The following is a 21,745-nucleotide window of genomic DNA, read 5'->3' as shown; positions in this document are numbered from 1 at the left end:
TCTGGCTGGATACCTGACTACTTCTGGGTGCTCAGATGCTTCTGAGTTATCTAAGATCTGTCAGTGTAAAGAACAGTTTCCACAGCTAAAGTGGACAGTCAGGGGAGAGCAGTGACATTGAAACTTTTTGTGCTAAATCAACATCAGCATTTAAATTCAGATTTTCACTTTGAAAAGCAATCTCTTAGTTGTTCCTGCTTACCAGGCTTTTCTGTTCACAGACTATTATCTTTTTAGATAAAATTTCACCAGGAGTTGAGCTCCAGGGATGTACCCATATATGCTGCAAACCACTGGTAGCTGTTTTGTCCATGGTTTGAGACTAGAGCTAGTCCAAAGTAAGCTGCATCAAAAAGCAGAGGGTGGATGTCTGCTCTTCAGCACCAGCTGTTTTGCAGTTGTGCTGCATTATCTATTTACATTGCAATTAGATTACATTAGAATTAGAGTGCTTTCTACATTTATGTTGCATCTAAAGGATTTAGTTCTTTTGTTGCCTGGAATTCTCTCGAGGCTAAAGGATGTTCTTCTGTCTTGTTAAACACTTACACTTTACATACCAAATAGGTTTCATGATATGACATAAATTGGATTAATAATTCTCAAGTTGCCATTGTAGTTACTTCACAGGTTCCATAAGTACTGGCATGCATATTCACAAATGTTGAAGCACTCTGGAGTGTAGTAAGATATCACTGTTAAAGAATCTAGGGATATCTGATACTGTAAGTGAAAAGTTGTTTAGCAGGAAAAAAGCCACACATTTTCCTGTTCGTATCTTGCTAATTGGAATAAATGGAACTGTTTTCTGTGGCTGTGATGTTTGTATTACTTGACATTCTTCAACATTTCTTTATCCTTAGCAGGCGTAATTACAGTAGTTTAGGCTGATTTTTTTTCATTCCATCTGTTGAAGGCTTATTTAGTTCTCTTTCTCAAGAGCACAGAAAGTACTAAAATGAATCTGAGAATGTTTACAGCTAGGTTTCTTATGACCCAGGTCATATTGTTGTCTTGAATCAGTTTTCTCTCTTGTCCTCAACTGAAGACAAAAAAATTTCTTAATCTTTCGGGGTTAAATAAAAGAAGGAATGCAGTGCAAGGAAGATTCCTTTTATGCAAGGCGCAGGGATGACTGAAAGTGCCTGTGGGCATTTGGTCTCCATTGGCTCTCTCAGCGAATGCAATGATGCCCACGGATAGCCTATATTGTTGTCAGTTAAATGGGATCATGAGTGTCTGAAAGGTGTTTGAGAATGAACTGAAAATCATTTTCACAAGTGGATGATTACTTCTGCCACATGTTAACCGAACTCTATCAGAGTGGCCCAGATTTTTGAGACTGCATTAATTGCTCTTTCAACCTTGACTGAGGTTTCTCTTTAAGAAAGACCTTTACTGGACTAAACTGCTACATGTATTGATTTTTCTTTCTGTATTTTTTTCATTGTTTGTGATAAATGAAGCCTTTTACAAGTAGAGAATTTATCATTCAAGATGTAGATAGATTGCTTCATTCCTTAGAATAAAAAGGCTGGTCTAAAAATGATCTCTGTAGAAGTAATGAGTCCATTCTCATTTCTCCATCAATGAATAGCTCCAGTATTCCACACACAATTATGTTTTTCGGCTACTCATTAGTGCTTTTTTTTTTTCATCAAAAAGTAGAACTCTGCAGTCTTGCAGTGAGGTGAGGACTTAGAGCAAATAAGCTGCCATCTTCTTTCCTGTGTATGCCATCACATAATTGAAACAGAACTATAATATTTAGCAGTGTGGTTTTTCATTTTGGTAGCACAAGGAAATGTACTTTGAAAGCTATTCAACCTTTATATATTTACAATATTAGTGATGCCCAGACTTTTTTAAAAAAATGGGTGCTCATTTTGTTTGTTCTATTTCTGGAGAAGAAAATTGTATTGACTGAGATGAGATGATATATAAAATGCTTGTATCCAGGTCTTTCTGTGTTTTGTAGTGGAAAAGTAATTTCTTGGTTTTTTACTTGTTTTCCAGGAAAATTAAGTATTAAATGGGTTTTTTGGTACCATATTATAAGCATTGTAAAGTATAATTGTGAATCACTGGCTTCATACAAAATCCAATTTTTAATTTTTTTATTTGGGAGTGAGTGAAGAAAAGAAAAACAGTATTAAATAATGTTGAATAAAAGAAGATTGCAGAACTGTTTTTAAGAGAAAAAGTCTCAGAAAAGTGATTGCATGGTTTGTGCATTTGGTTGCATTTTCATATTACTACAAAACGGTAGTAACAGGGGTCACACAAATTAAAACATGTTTGATCAAGGTCCAGTTTTCTATGAGCTGTAGAAAAGCAGATGTATTAGTCTTAAGTTACTGGAAATTATGCAAGTAATATCAAATCACTGAAGAAGGCATCCACAAATGTACATACTAACTATAAATATTCTTTCTAATGTGCATATGTACAGATACAGAAATTATGTGTACATATCCCATTTATCATATTAGTGTATTTTTACAGAATAAAAGGCAGCCATCTGTATCTGTTTCGAAGTACATCTTTCCTAGCTTCTTGTCAGTCTATTTATTAAACATTCTCAAAACATGACCTTACAGAGAAGTCGAAATAAATCTAAGCAATTACTATTGTAGTGTTCAGATACAGGGGAAGTATTTTAGTGTCTTCCTTCCATATGTATGGCTGAATTGTAATAATTCAAGAATTATTTTACATGATCCCAACTTTGGAACCCAAATTAGAGTGAGAAAAATTGAAGCAAATGGTGTAGTTAATGTTTGGAAGTATGGAATTGGCTTCTTCTGAATACCAGTTTCTTTTTTGTATTGCACATAATATTTCACCTAAAGAAAGGTAAAGTGTTTGAATGAATGGCTGTTCTGTGTTTCTTGTTGCTGCTTAAAATAGTCTGAACAATTGACGCTGTGCATCTTGTGCACGTTTTTTTGGATGATAGGTCTGATAGGTGAATGCAGCTACACAAATGGGTAGAGAAACAGCAGGCTGCAGTTGTGTGAGTTCATGACTTGAGGGTCTGTTCTGGTTTGTGGTACTGACATTTACCTGAGACTCATAAAAAATAATGCAATTCCCCATATTAAAAATAAAAACATTCTTCAACTGAGACTCGTGAAAAATGATGCAATTCCCCATCTTAAAAATAAAACATTTCTTAGCTTAGCTCTAGGACTTAGTTAATTTCTGAGTCTGTTAACCTTGTAATTTTCTGCTCCAGTTGAGAAACCCAAGTCTCATTTAATTCTGAAAACTGGCTATTGGAGATTTTTTTTCTGTTCTAAACATCAGCTGCAGTTTCTACATAAAAAGAAGTTTAAAGAGGATTCTAGAAGTCTAGGATATTTGGGTCCTTCTGGGTGTAAATGTTAGATTCTTGAGTAAGAATTAATCCCTTTATTTTTCAAGAGCATGCACATTTAAGATGAGCTCAGGAGATACACCCTGTAAATCGCTGAAACTTTCCACTTTAGAAAAAAACTGTCACCTTTAAACATCGAGCTGGAGGAGGGACTAATAACATAAGATTATAACTGCGTGTTTATAGTGATTTGTAAAACCAGACAACATAAAATTTTGCATTTCAATACTAAATCCCAGCTTTGTGTCATGAATCCTATTTTCCTTTGTTACTTAGTCTTATGTAAGACCCGCAGATTTTAAAGTTGGATAGTTAATGTTCTACTCCTTTATTTCCCAAGGAGACTCTTACTTAACACTTTAGTTGGAGTAATTTATAGGAGGAATAAAAGTGCACATTGCTATTTAATTTCTTTTTGTATGCTTTCCTTTTTTTTTTTTATTTTTGAATTTACTGTGTCTTGTGTTAGTTCTGCCTGTATGTGGTATATTTTACATGAAAAGTAATTTAAAAAGCAGCCCACCTTTCTCTATGGCAAATGTTCTTTTAAGACTTCTTATTTTAAAAGCACCTTTCTATACCAGTCTCTGAATAGAATTAAATTGAAAAAGGAATTAACGAAAAAAGAAAACATTAACACTACTAATTCTTAAAAATAATTAACTTGGTGTTTCTAAGTTTGGGTTGCTCATTTTCTGACATTTTCCTGTTAGAACATGAAATCTGGTAATTGTGTACACAAAGCCAATTTTTTCTCCCTCATACAAATAAAAAGCAGAGTAACCAAGTGAGGCAGAGCTTCAGCCCAGGTATAACAGGAGCTGAAGAAGGGCTAACATTGGTGTCATAATAATAATAAGGGAATCACTACTTAATCTGACAAACCATCCTGGTTAATAAGCATTATGCTGAACATTCATTTTAGACACAACTTTGTCCTTTGTGATAATTAATGTGGGAAAGAATGGGCTTGAGTGTACACCTAGGACAGGTGTATCTTGTTTGCCCATTTCACATAAGATGTTGGTTCGTTGCTCTGTTTTTTGACTGAATTACAAACTTATCGGTCAGCAAAGCCACAGAAGTGATCAGAAAACAGAGGGCAGCAGACCCTATCCTCTTACCAGAGAGGCACCTGTTCATCTGTCAGTCATCCAACCATTTCCCATCCTAGTCGTTATTTCTTCATAATATATTTGCCAGCATCTCCTGTAGAGTGCCCTGTGAAGCTGGAATTCATTGGTCTGAACAACCTTTTTGTATTAGATGTCCTTGACAGAATTTGGCCAGCCAGAAGGGACAGCTCTTGAGTAAATATTTTGCTCTCCTGTCAGGTGTTAAGCATCAGATCCTTACCACTCATAGGCTCTTGCTTACAAGCCCACAGCCCATCCTTTTCTTCTTGCTGTCTTTGTTAACAACAGTGCAATGTGATCACAGTGACAGAAAAAAAAGTCACTATAATGCCAGAAAAACTTGCTGCAATTTCTTGGGTAATGAGTGTGCTCCCTCTACCACAAAAGAGTATCAGCATCGTGGTTTTCTCATCTCACTGGTTGATACTCCTCATTACATGATCTGATTCAAAGCCTGGAAATTGCCAAGGTGACAAGGAGTAGTTGTAATCTAAGAGTCTTTATAGTGAAGTGCTTCTGTTTAGGAAATTAGATTCTAGTTTACTCTGGAAAAAAAATTTAATCCTGTGTGTCTGCTGACATTGTGTTATGTGAGCATTTTACCAAACTGACACTGTGGCTGACTTCTCACAGACTAAATAAACACCAGCAAATCTGTAGAAACCAAACAGGATAAAAGATGTTGGGGAGTTTAACTTTTCTAACATTCTGTATATCTTTGTAGTCAAAAGCCATTTTTTCTATTTTTCAGACACAATTGGGGAAATATAAGTGGTTAGTCTTCCCAAATATGAGGTCATTGGTTTCTGGTTTTTTGTGTTATTGAGAGTGAAAAGGAATGTCTCTTTGCTATGAGTAGATAGAGGAAAAAAATAACTTCTTAAATGTGACAACACTGAAGAAGTGGCTCAGTAGGTAGAGCAAATTAATACACAAATTTGTATTGGGTCCTCCTAATGTCATGCTTCTTATCAATGGAAAAATACTCCCTTTATTGTTTCCTTTGCAGATATTTGTATGCTCTAGGACAGAAGGTTTGGAAGCGGTGGAAAAAACGCTACTTTGTTCTTGTTCAGGTTAGTAGTCTGCCATGAAATTTCAATAAAAAGAATTCTTGGGCTATAAATTATGTATGATTTTTGAAGCCATTCATAAGTCAGTGTCTTCAGGCAATGTATGCAGAACTACTCCTAGCTTTTTGTTGTTTTTTGTAATATACATACCTAGTAAACAGAAGTGTTACCAAGTTTATATAAATGGGTCCCTACACTTAGCAGTGTTTCAACTGAAACCTAGAAACTTCTGAATGATATTTCTGTGATATTGTAATAGTCTCCAGTTAAAACAAAGCCATATTTCATAAAAAGTATTGTACTTACTGTTTAATTAATTTAAGTACAGGGAATACTCTTCTGCGTCCTTTGTTTTATTAACAGAAAACTCTTAAAATATGAGTCTCCATAAATATCATACAAAGCATGTTAATAAGGCTTTTTTTTAAGAACTAAACCTTCTTAAACTACTTTGCGGAAAGCTTGATTCCTTTATCACTCTGTCAATCACACTCACTTGGTCTTCTCATACTCTTAAATGATGAAAATTGTAAGGATGTAAAAGAAAATTACTGAAAAAATTCTTTGTTAAAGTTAAAACCCAAGAGTACTTGCATATTATTCTTGCTGAGCTTGATGTCAGTATGGTGGTTTTGCTGGCTTCAGTGGGAATTGGCTTACATATTGATAATCAGTGCGTAATGCTTATAAGGTTAAAAACATTGGAAAGTCTACAGAAGTCATTTGGGTTCTGATTTTACTAAGATCCTTTGTGAAGAGATGAGGACTTTTTGTTACTATTAATATTTGCCAGTGTTGGGAAGATCTCTATATAAGGCATGGATGTGAAGAGAAAATTATTTAAAGTTAGAGACAAAAAAAAAGCCTGTTAGAGACAAAAAAAATGTTCCCCTGTCCTTCATGCTTTACTTTAACACTCATCTCACTTATCACCCCTCTCACAAAAAGAAAGAACTTTTTTTTCCTCTAAGACACAGGTGTCATCTGGTTTTCAAATTTTTCACCCAAGAGACACATAGTCTTTATGTGAGTGCGATATAGAACCATCATCCGGGAGACCAGTTTATTACAGTCAAGTTAATTTTAACTATCTTCTGTTCTGTATGCTGAAATTGAAATAGTGGAGGAGAATATTACAGGAATTTTCCAACTGTAATGGGATTTAGTCATATTTCATTTGGATATATTTCATTTTAAAACATCTATCAATTCAAGAAAGCTATATAAAAAATACCATGTAAAATCAATATTTACTGTGTAGACAGCTCTGGCTCATTTATGTGGTCCCGCTGTGATACATACACTGACAATAAGCTGAAGTCAATACATGTGAAATAAGCGTTCAGTAATGACCCAGTCTGTTGTATTGATATATTATTGACATATTGACAAGTCTTCCTTTATAGATTAATTTTTAGCTTACTGTAGTAAAATATGAAGGCCATGAAATTCAGTTCTAAGACAGAGGCTATCAGTATGATTTATACATACTTTGCAAATTTAACTCAGTTGTGACATTAGAAGAATAATGTTGATTTTTAGAAGTGTGATATGAATAATGTGCGCCTTCATTATTGCTGCACGTATTAGGAGTTGTTAGTGGTTTCTGAAGGAACAGATCAGTGTTACAGGAAGGTTACAGAATCTGAAAATTTTAACCTCTTCATTATATTTGTTTTTTTATCCTTTGTCATCCAGTCACTTCTCTAAAAGGTTATTCATTTAAAACCAGAAAAAGACAGGGACATAACATATTTGGTAAAAAGCCTCAGCTGGACCTGCTGTGTTTTACTTCATTTACTGTCTGATAATATCTTCCTCCAGTAATCAGAATGCAGATTCACTTCTGTCATTTTAATTTCATTTGTTCTAATGTTTGAAAAGTCAGTCATTTGTTTCATGGATAATTTTTTTCTAAACACACCAACCACGCAGGCTAATTCTTGCTGCTGAACTCCTGGAGTGGGCTGCCCAGTGAAACCCTGTAGCAGACACCACAGAGTCAACCTCCAGGTTTGCAGTAACACTTCCTCCCAGCACATTAAACAGGGTCTTTGTGCCCCATGGGGACATCCGCTAGTGACACTGCTCATAAGTCACGTTCACATTTCTGTGCCTCTCTGTCATACATGCACAGGTTGTTGCTTTTCACTTTGTTACAAAATAGGTAGAACAGCTGGTAGTCAGGTGTTTGGACATCTGTAAAATAATGAAATTCAGGTAAATGCAGCTGTAGGAATAGGATTGCCTTTTCTTTTGTCAAGATTACCATTCAAGAAGATGGCTCAATTCTGGTTTTGTGCAAGAATGTGTTGTACATGGTCCTGACTTGCGAGTACCAAAAGTACTCTATGAAGTGTTTGTGCTAATTTGCTGAATTCTAAGGCAAAGCTAATTACAGCTACCTTAACTACTAATAGTACACTTAAACCCAGTCATAGATGTACATTAAAAAGTGTAATTTCATATTGTGCTGGTGATTCTCTCTGTAATAAGTAATAGCAAGCACTGATAATCGTTAAGGTAAAATGGTTTAAGAGATTGCAATTGAAAATAAACAAGTCAAGTTCTGTATTTATTTACTTTGTTGAGACTTTTTTTCCCCCCAGCAAAGTTTTCTGGCATTTTTGTATCTGCTTATTTGTTGAAGAGACTTTAAAATGTCTTATTTCAGCAAAAAGATGAAGTCACCAATTGTGACTATTCTTTAATAATAACAGCATGCACTTGAAATACATTTTAAAAAGTAAAATCAATAGCACTATGATGTCTCTCTTGTTATAGATGTAAGGTTAAAAATAAAGATACATAGCCCAGACCTTCCACAAGCTTATCTTCAGAAACATATGGGGGCTGAAGAAACCTGAAAAAATGGACACCTTATGCATTTCCATAGTGTCTACTACCTTCCCTTTTGATGGCTCGCATCTTGTACAGGCTGTGTCAGGGGATGTTCAGTCACCATGCACTGCATACACATAACACAGCACAGTCCTGTTTGAAAAAAGCGCCAATAATTAAAATAATGAAATATTTTTGGAACATTAGGCATATAATAATCCCATATTCCATTCTTATTTTCAAAAAGCGTCAATCTTTTACAGAGAATAAAGGTACAGCATCAGCAAATACATGAATGAAGCTGTCCAAATTTTACTTCAAAAAAAATCATTCCTGAAGTTGTAGCCTAAGAAGTAACTCTAGATAACAATTAGCTGAGCAGTCAGCAGCCAAAATAAAGATGGTCCATCATCTATCAGATGAGTCCTTGCTATTCATAAATTTTACAGATCTAAGAAATAATATTGTAGTTCAAAACAAGTCTGTTGCCTGGGTATCCTACAGTCCTTGGAGATGGGAGTTTCAGAGGTTCATATACATTCAGTCTCTCTAAGTTTCAAGCATTCAGAGATTCACGTGGTCTTCTGCTCACTTCTTACAATCTTCCCAGCTTTTCATTTAAAGCTGGAAACACCTCCGTTTTGTTTCAGTGATTCAGCTTTTCCCCTCCTAGCTGTTACATTTCTTTATCTTTCAAATCACTTCTTCCTCAGCTCTCCTTATTGTTTTCTATTCTGTCTATAGAGTCTATAACCTCACAGTGATGGATTCTTTTCTTATTGCTTTTTTTTTTTTTTTTTAATAATTGTACTTGATGAGAAGTAATTAATGTTGTTCATCCCGGCTGCAAGGTACTTGGCCTACACAGTGCTGTATCTAGCGAGCCAAGCAACCCAGAGATGGGTGAGAATACAGTATCTTGCAAAAGATACAAAAATCAAGCTGAAGGTTCTGGTGCTTCCATCTTTAACTAGAAATGGATGTGTTCCCTTTTCCAGTTTCATGATAATTGTGGCACTCCTTATGCAAAGAGTACTTTTATGTGTAAAAGTCAGGGGCTTTTCAGTTTCTTGGAATATATTACTTTTTTTCTTTTACAGGGGACTGAAAACGTTTGATCAGTACCACAATACCAAGTATTTTCCCTATGAGAACCTAAATGGCTTCCCTTCAATTTCTCATAAACCAACAGCCCAAAATGTATTGTATTTCAGGAAAATGCAGAGAGATGACTTTGGTTTCTTTCTTTTCTTCATTTTGGCAGAAAGAGGAAAGAGCACAAAGTTTTACACTTAATATTTCTGAAGGAAATAAAAAGAGGCTGTTGTTTTTTTCAGTGCAGCTGAAAGCTAATTAAAACCATAGTACATTTGTTATAGATTTCTGGATATAATTCATGAATTAAGAAGTACTTTCTTATCCAGGTTAGCCAATACACATTTGCAATGTGCAGTTACAGAGAAAAGAAATCTGAGCCTCAGGAACTGATGCAACTCGAAGGATACACTGTGGATTATACAGCTCCTCACACAGGTACTTCTCATGATTTTGAAGTATGATACTGAGGCACAATATATGTGTGTAAAACAGCTGATTCAATTTGATCATTTTGATCTAGCACTAAAAAACCCCAAGTTTCTTTGGCAATTATTCCACTAGGACATTCTGATGTGAAAAATCATCCTTTTAGAAGGAAGCATGTTGTAAGACTAATGAACAATAAACTCTACTCTAAAGTTTCCTGAACAATTGTAAGACCACATATAATACAAGGAAAAAATTATGAATTCTGTGAGTCAGTATTTCTCTTTTCTATTTTTGGTGGTGGTGACATGTGGCAGTGTGACATGAAGTATATTCATAAATAATATAGAAAGGAAGATGAATGATGACAATGCTTATGGAAGACAAATTACTCATAGTAATCAAAAATAAATTTAAAGGTATCAGAAAAATCTGCACAAGTTAGTATTAAAATGGCAGAAAAAAGCAAAGTTACACATGCAGAGAAAAACAGTTCTACCTATACAGTGGAGTGTTCTGAGATTAGAAGACTTCAGAAATATTGAAGAGTGATCTTTGGAAATGTTGACTCACTGTTTAGAATAATCGAGAAGGCAAACAATGCTTAGAATGTGTTTGGAAAAACAAAACAATTTAAACAATTCTGTCATAAAGAAATCCCTGGCACAGCCATGTTGACTATTGTGTGCTGTTCTCATTACGTACTCTCAGAGAAAAATACTGGAATGAAAAAAACTACTAAGGAAGGAACAGCAACACTGATAAGAGGTATGGAGCTGTCTCTGTTCAACAAGAAATAAAGTTGGTAAGGTGTACCAACTAGAAAAATAATGCCAGGAAGGAAGATATGTTAGAGAAATGCAAAATACCATATGACACAGAGAAGATGAATAAGAAATAAATTGAAGCTGAATTGAAAGTGGAGTCATGTAAATACTTTCTTCTGTGACTTATATATTTATTCTACTTATGTGTTATTTCCATGTATTGCTATTTGATCCTTATAGCTCTAGATTTTATCATATTTTTAGGTCCTAAATGCCTATTAAATGTTTTAACACATCTCTCCACACATACTCAGAGTAAAACCAATATATGTTATAAGCATTGATGGTGACTAAGAAGTAACATGTATTTATCAAGATTACCTTATTTACTGCCTCAGGTCTTCAGGGTGGTCGAATGTTTTTCAATGCTGTTAAAGAAGGCGATACTGTGATATTTGCCAGTGACGATGAGCAGGATAGAATACTCTGGGTCCAAGCTATGTACAGAGCCACGGGTCAGTCGTATAAGCCTGTTCCTGCAAGTCAAGCTCAGAAGATGAATCCTAAAGGAGGCAATATCACAGATATATCCCCACTTTGTAAGTTGGCTTTCATTTTCTTTCATGGTTTTGGTTTGAGTTTTAGCTGTTGAAATGTGTAGCAGCTCCCTCAATGAAGTTCAATTAAGCAGAACTTATTCGCTAGGCAAATGTGCCTAGCAGTTTCTTGTTAGCCAGAAGCTCTTTAACTCAGATTCTTATTAACAACAAGGGAAATCCTGACTTACAGGTCATTATTATAATCCATGAAAATACAGCAATTAGTTTCATGCTCATTACAATTGACCAACACATTACCATGGAGACGGTGTTTGGTTTGCATTTTATTTTTCATTAGGCAGCCAGTGTAGGGTTGAATAGAAAAGCATCAATCTATTCTCAGAATTTTTATAGATTTAGGTCAGCTTTATCATAAATTGTATGTATTAGTTATCTAAAAATTGCTGTGCAGACAGTACCTTGTGAGCTGAAAGGCACTAGAGGCTGCTGGATTTTTTCAGCACACACTGTAATATTAAACTACGTGTAAAAAACTTTTTAAAATTATTCACGTTTTCCTCACCTTTCTTTGAGGAAAATATTGTTTCAGAGAAAATTAAAGTAGATGGCATATATTAAATATATCTTTCAATTTTCATATAATCTCTTTCAAAGTATTCTGTCATGTCATATATTTGCACATAGGAAGCATATATGAATTTTTTTTATTGCTGTTATGGAGGCTGAGTGCAATCCAAGGATTTTTGTAGTAGTGGCTGGATTTTTGCAATGTCATATGACTGTATACAATAATACTTCTTCATTATCATATATCTGAGCATGTAGAGTGACAGAAGGGAGATATATGTTTTAGACTTAACTTGGTTTAATGTCTGAAGTCTGTAGGAGGTTGTCCCAAACCCAGTCTCCTCCCTCAGTCCTGCTATCACTCAGTCTCGTAGCCTTCCATTCATCCTGTAATCTTACATCATTTTGATGTTAGAAAAAATGTAAAATGTGATCGTTAAACTCAGTAATATTTATCTAAAATCCTGACTAGGCTTTCAAGATCATTGAAAAAAAGTTTAGTCTCACAAAAGCACTGATATCTTGTTTTAGTCTGAAACAATGTGGAAGGGAATTAATTTGAAGCAATTTGTGAAGTAACCATTCCTAAAAAGGGCATTAAGGTGAAGTATTTTGTGAGATGGAAGTAATGCAAAAGCAAAGGTGGAGCAACAGCCAAGGAGTGCTTCTGCTCACCTCCTTCTAGTTACCTGGATCTGGAGTGGGTAGTGGGAGATCACGATGTTCCCACCTAATGTTTCTACTTCATATGGGCCAGTTAGAAAGTACAAAAGAAGTGACCATAATCAGTAGTAGCCAAGGAATTGCTCCTAGTTTTGGACACAGGGTTTACCTGGAAGTGAAAGCAACTGGAAAACTCTGATCACAGGGCAGCAAAAGTCATAGACAGAAAAAGATACAAAAAACCAAGTTCAGATATACTGAAATTCAGACTTGAAAAGCAGTTTATCTGAACCTGAAAAGCAAGTTCGGATATACTGAAATTATATTCTTAGAGATAAAACTACTGGTAGTGGTAAAGAATTAAAATGCAAAATTGTCACAGCTTGACATTGTTTTAAGATGACTACATTTCTTAAGTGGAAACCACAGAAAAGAAAAGGTTAATTTTAAAATTTTAAGGGAAGCTCAAAAACCTCAAACATCATGTATTTTTCTGTCTTGCTTATGTATCAAGTTGCACAAACTCATATGACTGAACTGTTTATAAATCAGAAATCTGTGATTAATCTATAATTTACATTTGTGGTTAGTGGACTTCAAAGTCACTATTTTGTAATAATTCATAATTCATAAAGTTCTTTGCAATAGGATAACTTGTGGAATTTAATTTAATCTGAGTTTTAAAGCCACCGTTTGCCTGATTTCTGTAATAGCCTAGTTCTGTCTACATGAGGAAAATTTTATTATTCTATCTTTCACACTTGAGGTAGAAATGGATAAAATCAAATCAATCAGTTTATGAGAAACTACAAGAACTCAGGTTTAGATACATAACCTTAAATAATTTTCACTGCCCTTGCCATTTTCTATATTCCCAAGTTCAAAACTGTTAAGGGTTTTTGAGCTGGGGTAAAGTTATTCCTGTAATCTGTACCATGAATTCCTTTTGTACAAAAGAAAGTAGTAGAAAGGAAAGACTAAGAGATTCCTTTTGTATACCATGGGCTGTATTTTTTAGCAGTTACTGGTGCTTGGTTCCATATAAGATAATTCTTGAACAAAAGAGTGCTTAAAATGACATGAATAAAATCCAGCGACCTCAAATCTAGATCAAAGCAAACACATCAGGAACTTGTGAAAAGAGGCTAGATGTGATTATAAAAGGACAGCCAGGGTCTGCCTGATCTTTACAGCTATTATCACAAATAGAGAAAATGGAAATGTTAGTCTTGCATGTGCACAGCAGCAGCACTCCAGAAGGCCAGCCTAAAGATCTCTGACTGATCTGAATGTGCAGGCTTTTCCTCTAGATGCTGTATAGCAATTTAGTATCATTCGTATAGGTAATTTAGAAGAAACTTCATATTCTATACTAGTAATGAGACAAATAAACATTTTGGTGTGGCACTGGAATCAAACTACTGTTTTATCCATTGCGCTTCTAAAATGCATACTAGCCAACTTCTTCATTTCTAAGTAACTTGGTATGGAAGTTTTGTAGTATGAAGTGACTCCAAAACAAAAATGAAGACAGGCTAATGTCAGCACTGATCAAGAAAAAGAGACTGATCTCCAGCTCCACTGTTCCACATAAGCATGTTGAATACAAAGAACAGAGTATTTAAGGAGGGATGTTTGTAGAAAAAGCAGAAGTTTCCCAATGTCATTTATGTTTCAGGGAAAGCACCAATGAAAATAGATGCATCTGAGTCACACAAAGGTGTGGGAAGTGATCCCTTTTTTAATGAGCAATGTATTAGGAGATGCATTCATATAGTTGGAAAGGCTGCTGAAGTGCTGAACTCTGATAATAACTTGGTCATAACACAGGAGTTAACAGCAGCACATCATAGCATTGTCATGCCTTAACAACAAGTATAAAGCCAAACATCATTCTGATCACAGACTCTTGAGTTCGGAGATAGTCTCTTTGTGAAAATATTTGCAGAGACGAGAGAGTCAGATACTGGAAAACCAAGTTAGGTGAGAAATCATTTGATCTGAGATGTTTAACTTTCTTCATCTCTTTTCTGGAATCATGTCACATCAAAACAGCTCACAAAAATAATTTGACAGTTTGCAGAGACCGATTATAACTGTTGTCATAAAAATACTGTTTAGAGCCCATGTACAAAACATCAGATCTTAGTCCTTAAGTAGCAAGGGTAGCAAAGGAAGTCAAATACATAGACCATACACTAGTAATACAAAACACCAATCCAGTGACAGCAAAGTTGACATTTCCAAATGAAACATCCATCTGACCAAAAGACCGCCACGGAGGAATCTTGTGCTGACATTTAAGTCATGCAAGCGGAGCAGTCAGTGTTGTGCAGTCAAGAAGAAAATGCAGGCAATTTGCCAAATGAATTAATGCTTTGGAGTTAGTCATGAAAATGTAACAGTTTTAATGTATTTGCATATATCAATGATAAGCACTTTAAAATTTATATCATAGTTTAATGATATAGGAATAAATTATGAATTTCATGAAGTTTTTTAAATGTTATTTGTATCACTCTCAGTCTACGAACGGGCTACATTAGAGACTTTATGCAAAAACGAGAATATGATTAATATAATACTGGTGTCATAAGACATACACACAAGAAATACCACTGCTCAAACTTATGATGGCGTTGCTCAGTTTTGGAATAATTTTAAATATTCTTGTAATGCAGTTCTTTTAAAATAGTTCTCAGATGTTTCCATTGATATGTTCAATTAATTAAAATTTTTAGAAATAAGCAAATACATTTTTTCATTTGACATAGTTTTCTCAGCAGGTGTGGCAGCTTTATTTCCATCATACCCTTTGCCATCTGGAAGAGTAGAGTAACTCCAATCTCCCTGCATGTTCCCCCATTCCCCTTTATGTCTGTTTCCTGCTTGCCTCCAACTACCCCCATCTCACTTTTAGAAAGTGTTAACATTGGCCTCTACTACCTTAGGAATTCAATAAGTCACCTTTATGCTCCTCTCCTGAACTACTCAGAAACATATAAAAATTATCTACTATCCTCTTCAAATCTGTCTTCCAGCAAAGTACTGGCAATCCAGTGGTGGTCAGTATGATATCCCCAGCCTGACAGTCTGTATGGGCCAGCTGCTTTCTCATTCTCTGCCACTCTCTCTGAAGCAGTGATTTCATGGCCTGATATCTAAATTATAGTGTTCTGGGGTCATAGATTGTCTCTTTGGCCTGTGTTTTTAAGCATGTAGCACTTTGGAGTCCTGGTCAATGATCAGGAGTCAAAATGTTCCCAATGTAAGCTGTCACTATCTGTCTGGAGTGGCACTTGAAGGAATGTAATGCATGTCTTGCCACTGTCTTTTCCAACCAGTTCCAGTCCCTTCTGTATCAGTCATAGTTCTTACCCTACTACACCTAGTCTTTAAATCTTTTTAATCCCTACAATGCTAAATTTCTTGCCTCTACCTGCTTTTCTTTCCTGCCTGCCTGAGCTAGTTCAGATTGCTTCCACAATGCTTAAACTCAAGCAGGGCTGTGACTGAGAACCACAAAAGGGAGGAGGTTACCACTTTGCTATGCCAGTTCTTGTAGTTCACCCTAGCAAAGAGTAAATGCTGCAGAAAATGTGTGTTTGCTTCTGGGCTGGAACAGGGCAGAGATGATGTCTAGGGATACCAGGAACCACTTGAGAATGTGCCATAAACATGAAATTCTTGGTAGTCTTAATTCGGTTGACTATGCTGAGTCACTGAGGATGTGATGACTTTTATAGCCTTTGCAGATGGACTAAAATTGGAAGTTTCTTGCAAAGACAGCAACAGGCATATTCAGGATTATATTATGCCAAAATTAATATTCTTGTCTAAAAGAACAGCCAAAGAATTTGCTAGAACTCCTGCAATAGGTTTTGTATGTTTTTACCATCATTTGAAAGTATATTTATTTGTCCTGTCTTGATCCAAAAAATGCATAGTTTTTTCGTTAACAGTTTCCAAAAGATTAAATAAATACACAACCTGAAATAGGCAGTGAAACATGTAAAGAGAAGCCAAAACAATTATTTTGAGATAAAGACAAATTGAAAAGTAGGACAAAAAGTTCAATTAAAAAGGGAAGAAAAAACTAATTGTGAAAATGCAGAAGAAATATGACTGCTTCAAAGATCTCCCCAAGTATCTTCTCAATATTTTCTAAGATTGAGAAAGCGTAGAAAAAAAATGGATTTGTATATTTTTATTAACGCCATATGATAATATAGGACTTTATGTCTTCTGCATTTGCATGTTGCTTGAACAGGACAGCTAAAGATCATTTATGCAGGAATTCGAAAAATACGATCACTCTAACAATTTTTAAAAGTAGAGTGTTAATTTTTTTCATCATGGTCATATAACATTTATGAATTCCTCATAAACTTTGTTCAAGTTCTTACTTTTGTTTAAAAATCCATTTTGTTTCAAAATAGTTACCAGTTACCTAGAATGTATAGCATAACAATAAACAAAACTGTAATGTATTACACTAAACCTATTTTTCTGTTATTTCCTGCTTGCCTCCAGCTGTCAGAGGTAAGTTTTTAGTTGTTTTTCTGTTGCTAAAATATATTTGGTAACAGGTCTTTTGTTACTATTTGACAATGTTATTTTTACTGCTTAATTCACTTAGAAATATAACTCAAATTACGTAATATCAGATTCTGCTTTCACAAGCTGTATTGTATTCAGTAGTCACCTTACACATTCTGACCATCTGGATACTGTATCAGTATGTTGAATCTGTTTCTTTTGCAACATCCAGCCTCCTGGATTTCAAAATCCTTAATTGCTTGTCAGTACTTATAGCTTCTCTTTTTAAAAAGGGGCATCTTTTATATTTGCGTGATTAACCAGAGAAAAAAATCCAGGCAGTTAGTTTAAGAAAGATTCAGCTTTATATAATTTGTAGGTGATATCAATGGCAGAAAGAAATATTAATAGTTTTTCCTTTTTGTCATCTCTCTTGCTATAAATAGTGTTATGATAAACCAGATATTAATTATAAGAAATGTAGAAATCATCCCATATTAAACATAATGGGTTTGAAAGAGTTTTTTTTGTTTGTGGTCATTTTGAAAGCTATAGATAACTTCACATGTTGCTCAGTACTTTCAAAAATGTATTGTGTTGATATAATTTGTTTATCTTTGAATTAATCTGTTTAAATACAGTTTAATTGCACTAATTAAGAGAGATCATTTCCTGTGCCTTTGTGAGAAATATAAACTAGGTTTGTCAATAATGATAGGCTAGTCTAGTGCTCATGGAAATAATGCTAATCTGTGTAATCACATATGCTACAGATCTTTCAACCATTAAAAATACTTGCTGCTGTTCTTTGGGATGATGGTCTCATACCTTACACCATCGACGTATTGTCATACTGTTTATTTGCTGCATCCACCTTGGTGAAACCTGTCACATGGATGTGACTCTTGCTTTGACAATGCAAAGCCAAGTGATATGAATTAGTTTCTGCATCTTTCCAGGATGTGATGTTGCAGATCCTTCAGCTTGAATTAAATAATTCTCCCATCCACAAATACAGCTGAAAGTTGGACTTGACATGGATCAATATGATCTGGGGCTAAATTTCTAAATGTGACTGATTATGTTAGCATCATGCCCACAGATCAATATTGAGTTTTATTATGAACCTGACTCTATAATTGGGTTTAATCAATAAACTTTTGTCTCCTTTCTTTAGAAATTTTAGATTTCTACTATGCAGGTTTTCAAAATCGCATTTACGATACACTTAGATCTATACTTTTCTGGTAACGAATATAAAAAGACCTAGGTTTGAATTTAAAGGAACAAAGAGCAAAGACCCTATTGAAAGGGGAAGTCAATTTTAAGTTGATAGGACTGTTCACCCCAGTACAGTCTATAGAATCCAAGACAGCTAATGTGCTAATACATAACTAGTCCTTTTGGGCACTGTAAGGCTTTTTCTGTCCATACTAGATAGATAATTCACATTGAAGACTTTGACAAAACATAGCATTAATGAAAGCAATCACTAGAGCTTCTCTTTTGATAAACCCGCGGGGTTTAAAGGCGTTGAAAGATGCAATCTGTGAAGAAGAATAAATTTGGGCCTTTGATTGAAGTGCCATTTGGGATGGTATGTTTTCTCAATGTATTTACACAAAAATGCTGCTCCCTTTTTCAGTACTCTTTGCTGGAAGGTTGAAGGAGCTCTTTGCCATTACTACATTAAGGTTTGTCTCATTAAAAGCAGAGTACAAAAAGAAGGCTGGAAATGACCTAGCTCTAGCCAGTGTGTCCATTTCTGCTCCAGTTTGCCATTTGAGAAGTAGGCTTCAAGCCATGATGAATATTTCTATGAGTGGTACTTTGATCTGCAGAAAAGATGCTCTTTCTTTTCAGAAGAAATAAATGCGTAAACCTTTTTTTCTTTTTTTCTTTTTTTCCCTTTTTTCTTTTTTTCCTTTTTTCTTTTTTTCTTTTTTTTTCATATTTTCTGTTTATTTTGCTAAAATTAGAGAGGCACACAAAACCAGGAAATAACAGAATATGTTTCTTTTCTACTCATAACATTGTTTTTAAATCTTAACATTTCAAGAGCCCACTAGAAAACAATACTTTAAAAATTATTTTAATATGCTATGTTGTGTTTTCTGGCAGCCTTTCTAAATTTTGTTTAATCTCCTGTGGTTAGCAGTCTTTTTTTCACTGTTACACTCTATAGATTGGTAAGATGGAGAAATAAATCAGTAATAATATTTTCAGATTAAAAAAAGCAAAATTCTGTAACTCACCTGCAGGCATCTACTTATGTGAGTTATTTATTGGAGATATTTTCAAGAAAGCTTACATATTGAGACTTATATACCATGCTTACACTTGTGTCTGTAAATCTGAACACACACACTCACATGTATTCTTCTGCACATTTTTCCTTTGTATAACAGATACAGACCGTGGTCAGAAACATGGCATGGATGAGTTTATTTCTGCTAATCCCTGCAAATTTGACCATGCTTCCCTCTTTAGACTGCTTCAGAGGCAGACCTTGGATCACAGATTGAATGACTCCTATTCTTGTTTGGTGAGTACTGACTAGAAGATAGATATAAAGAAGTGAGAAATAGTTGTTACAAAGTAGTCCTTTCTTCCTAGTTCATTCAACAGCTGCGGTTGTAGATGGAATAAAGGGTCTAATTGATTGGTTTCAAATTTGAAAATTATATACTTGCAAGCCACTGCTGTGCTGCTCAATAGAAGGCAAAGAGACCCAAACTGTCTCCAATTTTATCAGCTGAAATTTATCATGCCCTCTGTGGAGGTTTGAATAAAAACAGAAGGTTTTGATAATGGTAAGTACTCCTGTGGTACAATTTACTGACACCTGTACTAGCATTTTATGGTCCAAATGTAGTTGCCTCATTTTCACCTGTCTTGTAATTCTTCATTCCACTCTGGTGTGAAGTAGGAAAAACACCCAAGAAGGGAAGCAGACCCATAGGCATGATAGATATGTGGGCATATATGTGCTACCTGAATTGCAAGTAACAAATGGGAGGATAATTATTAAACAAAACCAAGTAGATTGTGATCTCTGTATCAAAATTAATGTTTTTCGCATTCAAAGACAGCTGTAAAAGATAAGATATTGGCTGCAGTTTTTCTTTCCTACAATCATTTTCTATTCTATGCTTTGTGGACTAATTGAGGATGGGGCTGCTTCAGGTTTTGTTTTTGTTAGGGAAAGCCAGCAACTATCTTGTGGAAGTCTGTCTGATTATACACACTTGTTAAACAGATTTGTGTGGATCAGACTTCGTGAGGTTTTATTTTTCACCTGATATTATGTCTTAAATAGTGATCCCTCACTAAGGACCTAAAATGCCTCACAGCACGTAATTTTGTTAACGTTACTGTCCCAACAGCAACAAAAAAGAATAACTTTTTTTCTTTCTTTTTTCCAACTTTTTTTTAAATTCTTTTTTCTATTGATCTGACTGGTCATAAAATGCGAAAGTAACAGGAATTTTTAGGCTTGTTTACAAGTGTTAAAAAGGGGAAAAATGATTTTTTGATGACAGTTGCTTCCTTTTTAAAATACTACCAGATAAGTATGTATAGAAAAGTTAAAGGACTCATTTTCTGTCTGTGGGTTGCACATTGAATCAAAAAAGAGGCCCGAAGGTACATCTGTACAAAGTAATTGGCACTCAAAGAGAAAATGGTTAGCTTTCTAACAGTGCATTGGGGTCAAAATCTTTTTTTTATAATAATAATATAGTAAGACACTTAATATAACCTTGAAATCAGGAACTTTTAGAAGAGGTTAGGTGAAATGCACTGTGCTATAGCAACCATAAAGCAGATGTGTTTCTTATAGTTCTTTTTTAAATTCAGCGTTTAATAAGTAGAATGGGTGATAACTTTTTGTTGAATTGCATATTTAACTGTTTTTTAATTTAAAAAAATTGGGAGTGTCAAGGTAACTCTAGAATACATGGGCATATAAGTGTGATTTTTTTTTTCCCTAACAGCTCATTTCCTATATTTCTTTAAAAAATAATTCCTCCCTTTATTTCAACAAATACAGAATAACCACACATACAAAAAAAAAAAAAAGTATAGGAATTAATATTATACACACTTCTATATTAAGTTACTACATATCCTAAACTTCTTCAGTTATACATTCTTTTGAGCATTGAGAGAGTATTGCAGAGGTTGGAGTTTTTGTGGTTTGGTTTTGGTTTTTTTCTTCAATTACAAAATAAAAAATATGCCATTATCTAATACTCCGTAGGATATAGTTGTTGTGTGTTTGTGGGACTTATGCATGATATAGGATTGAACAAGGGCAAGGAAGGAATGAATTTATATGAAAATGACCACACAAACAGATCTCTTAGAGAGACTGAAGTTAAAGTAATGAGTTCTTTAAAATTTTGTGTTCTTGTCAGAATTTGCTCTTATGAGAATGAGCAGAAATTTTAACAATAGTCTACATTTGTTCTACTAGGCAATGACATGCAACATTTTGTTGTGTTTACCGTAAAAATGTAGCAAGAGGTCAGTGACAATGATGAATACCAATCACAGTAACCACTGTTGATTATATCTAGGGCTATGATACATATTATTGCAGAAATTCAGTTAAAATCCATTTCTTTCTTCTTTCAAAAGAGTACCATATTTTCTTTCAAATATAGTGTAATCTAAACAAGGCATTACAACATCA

The 21,745-nt window shown here is 34.6% G+C and overlaps 1 protein-coding gene across 15 annotated transcripts in view; it reads left to right on the top strand.

The window, feature by feature from the left end:
* CADPS2 (calcium dependent secretion activator 2) overlaps window positions 1-21,745 on the top strand; it is a 292,864-nt gene that overhangs the window by 176,285 nt on the left and 94,834 nt on the right. For all 15 annotated transcript variants that reach the window (XM_027897001.1, XM_027896994.1, XM_027896999.1 and 12 more), the window contains exons 9-12: window positions 5,525-5,591; window positions 9,854-9,962; window positions 11,119-11,319; window positions 19,458-19,594. In XM_027897001.1, the coding sequence (XP_027752802.1) occupies window positions 5,525-5,591; window positions 9,854-9,962; window positions 11,119-11,319; window positions 19,458-19,594 (514 nt within the window). The remainder of the gene's footprint in view (window positions 1-5,524; window positions 5,592-9,853; window positions 9,963-11,118; window positions 11,320-19,457; window positions 19,595-21,745) is intronic.

The sequence above is a fragment of the Empidonax traillii genome, unplaced genomic scaffold, assembly GCF_003031625.1.
Source record: "Empidonax traillii isolate 1590-97213 ecotype Southwest subspecies unplaced genomic scaffold, ASM303162v1 scaffold524:size468641, whole genome shotgun sequence".
Lineage (NCBI taxonomy): Eukaryota > Metazoa > Chordata > Aves > Passeriformes > Tyrannidae > Empidonax > Empidonax traillii.
The sequence above is the reverse complement of the archived record's forward strand: the minus strand, read 5'-3'. Positions and strand labels throughout refer to the sequence as shown.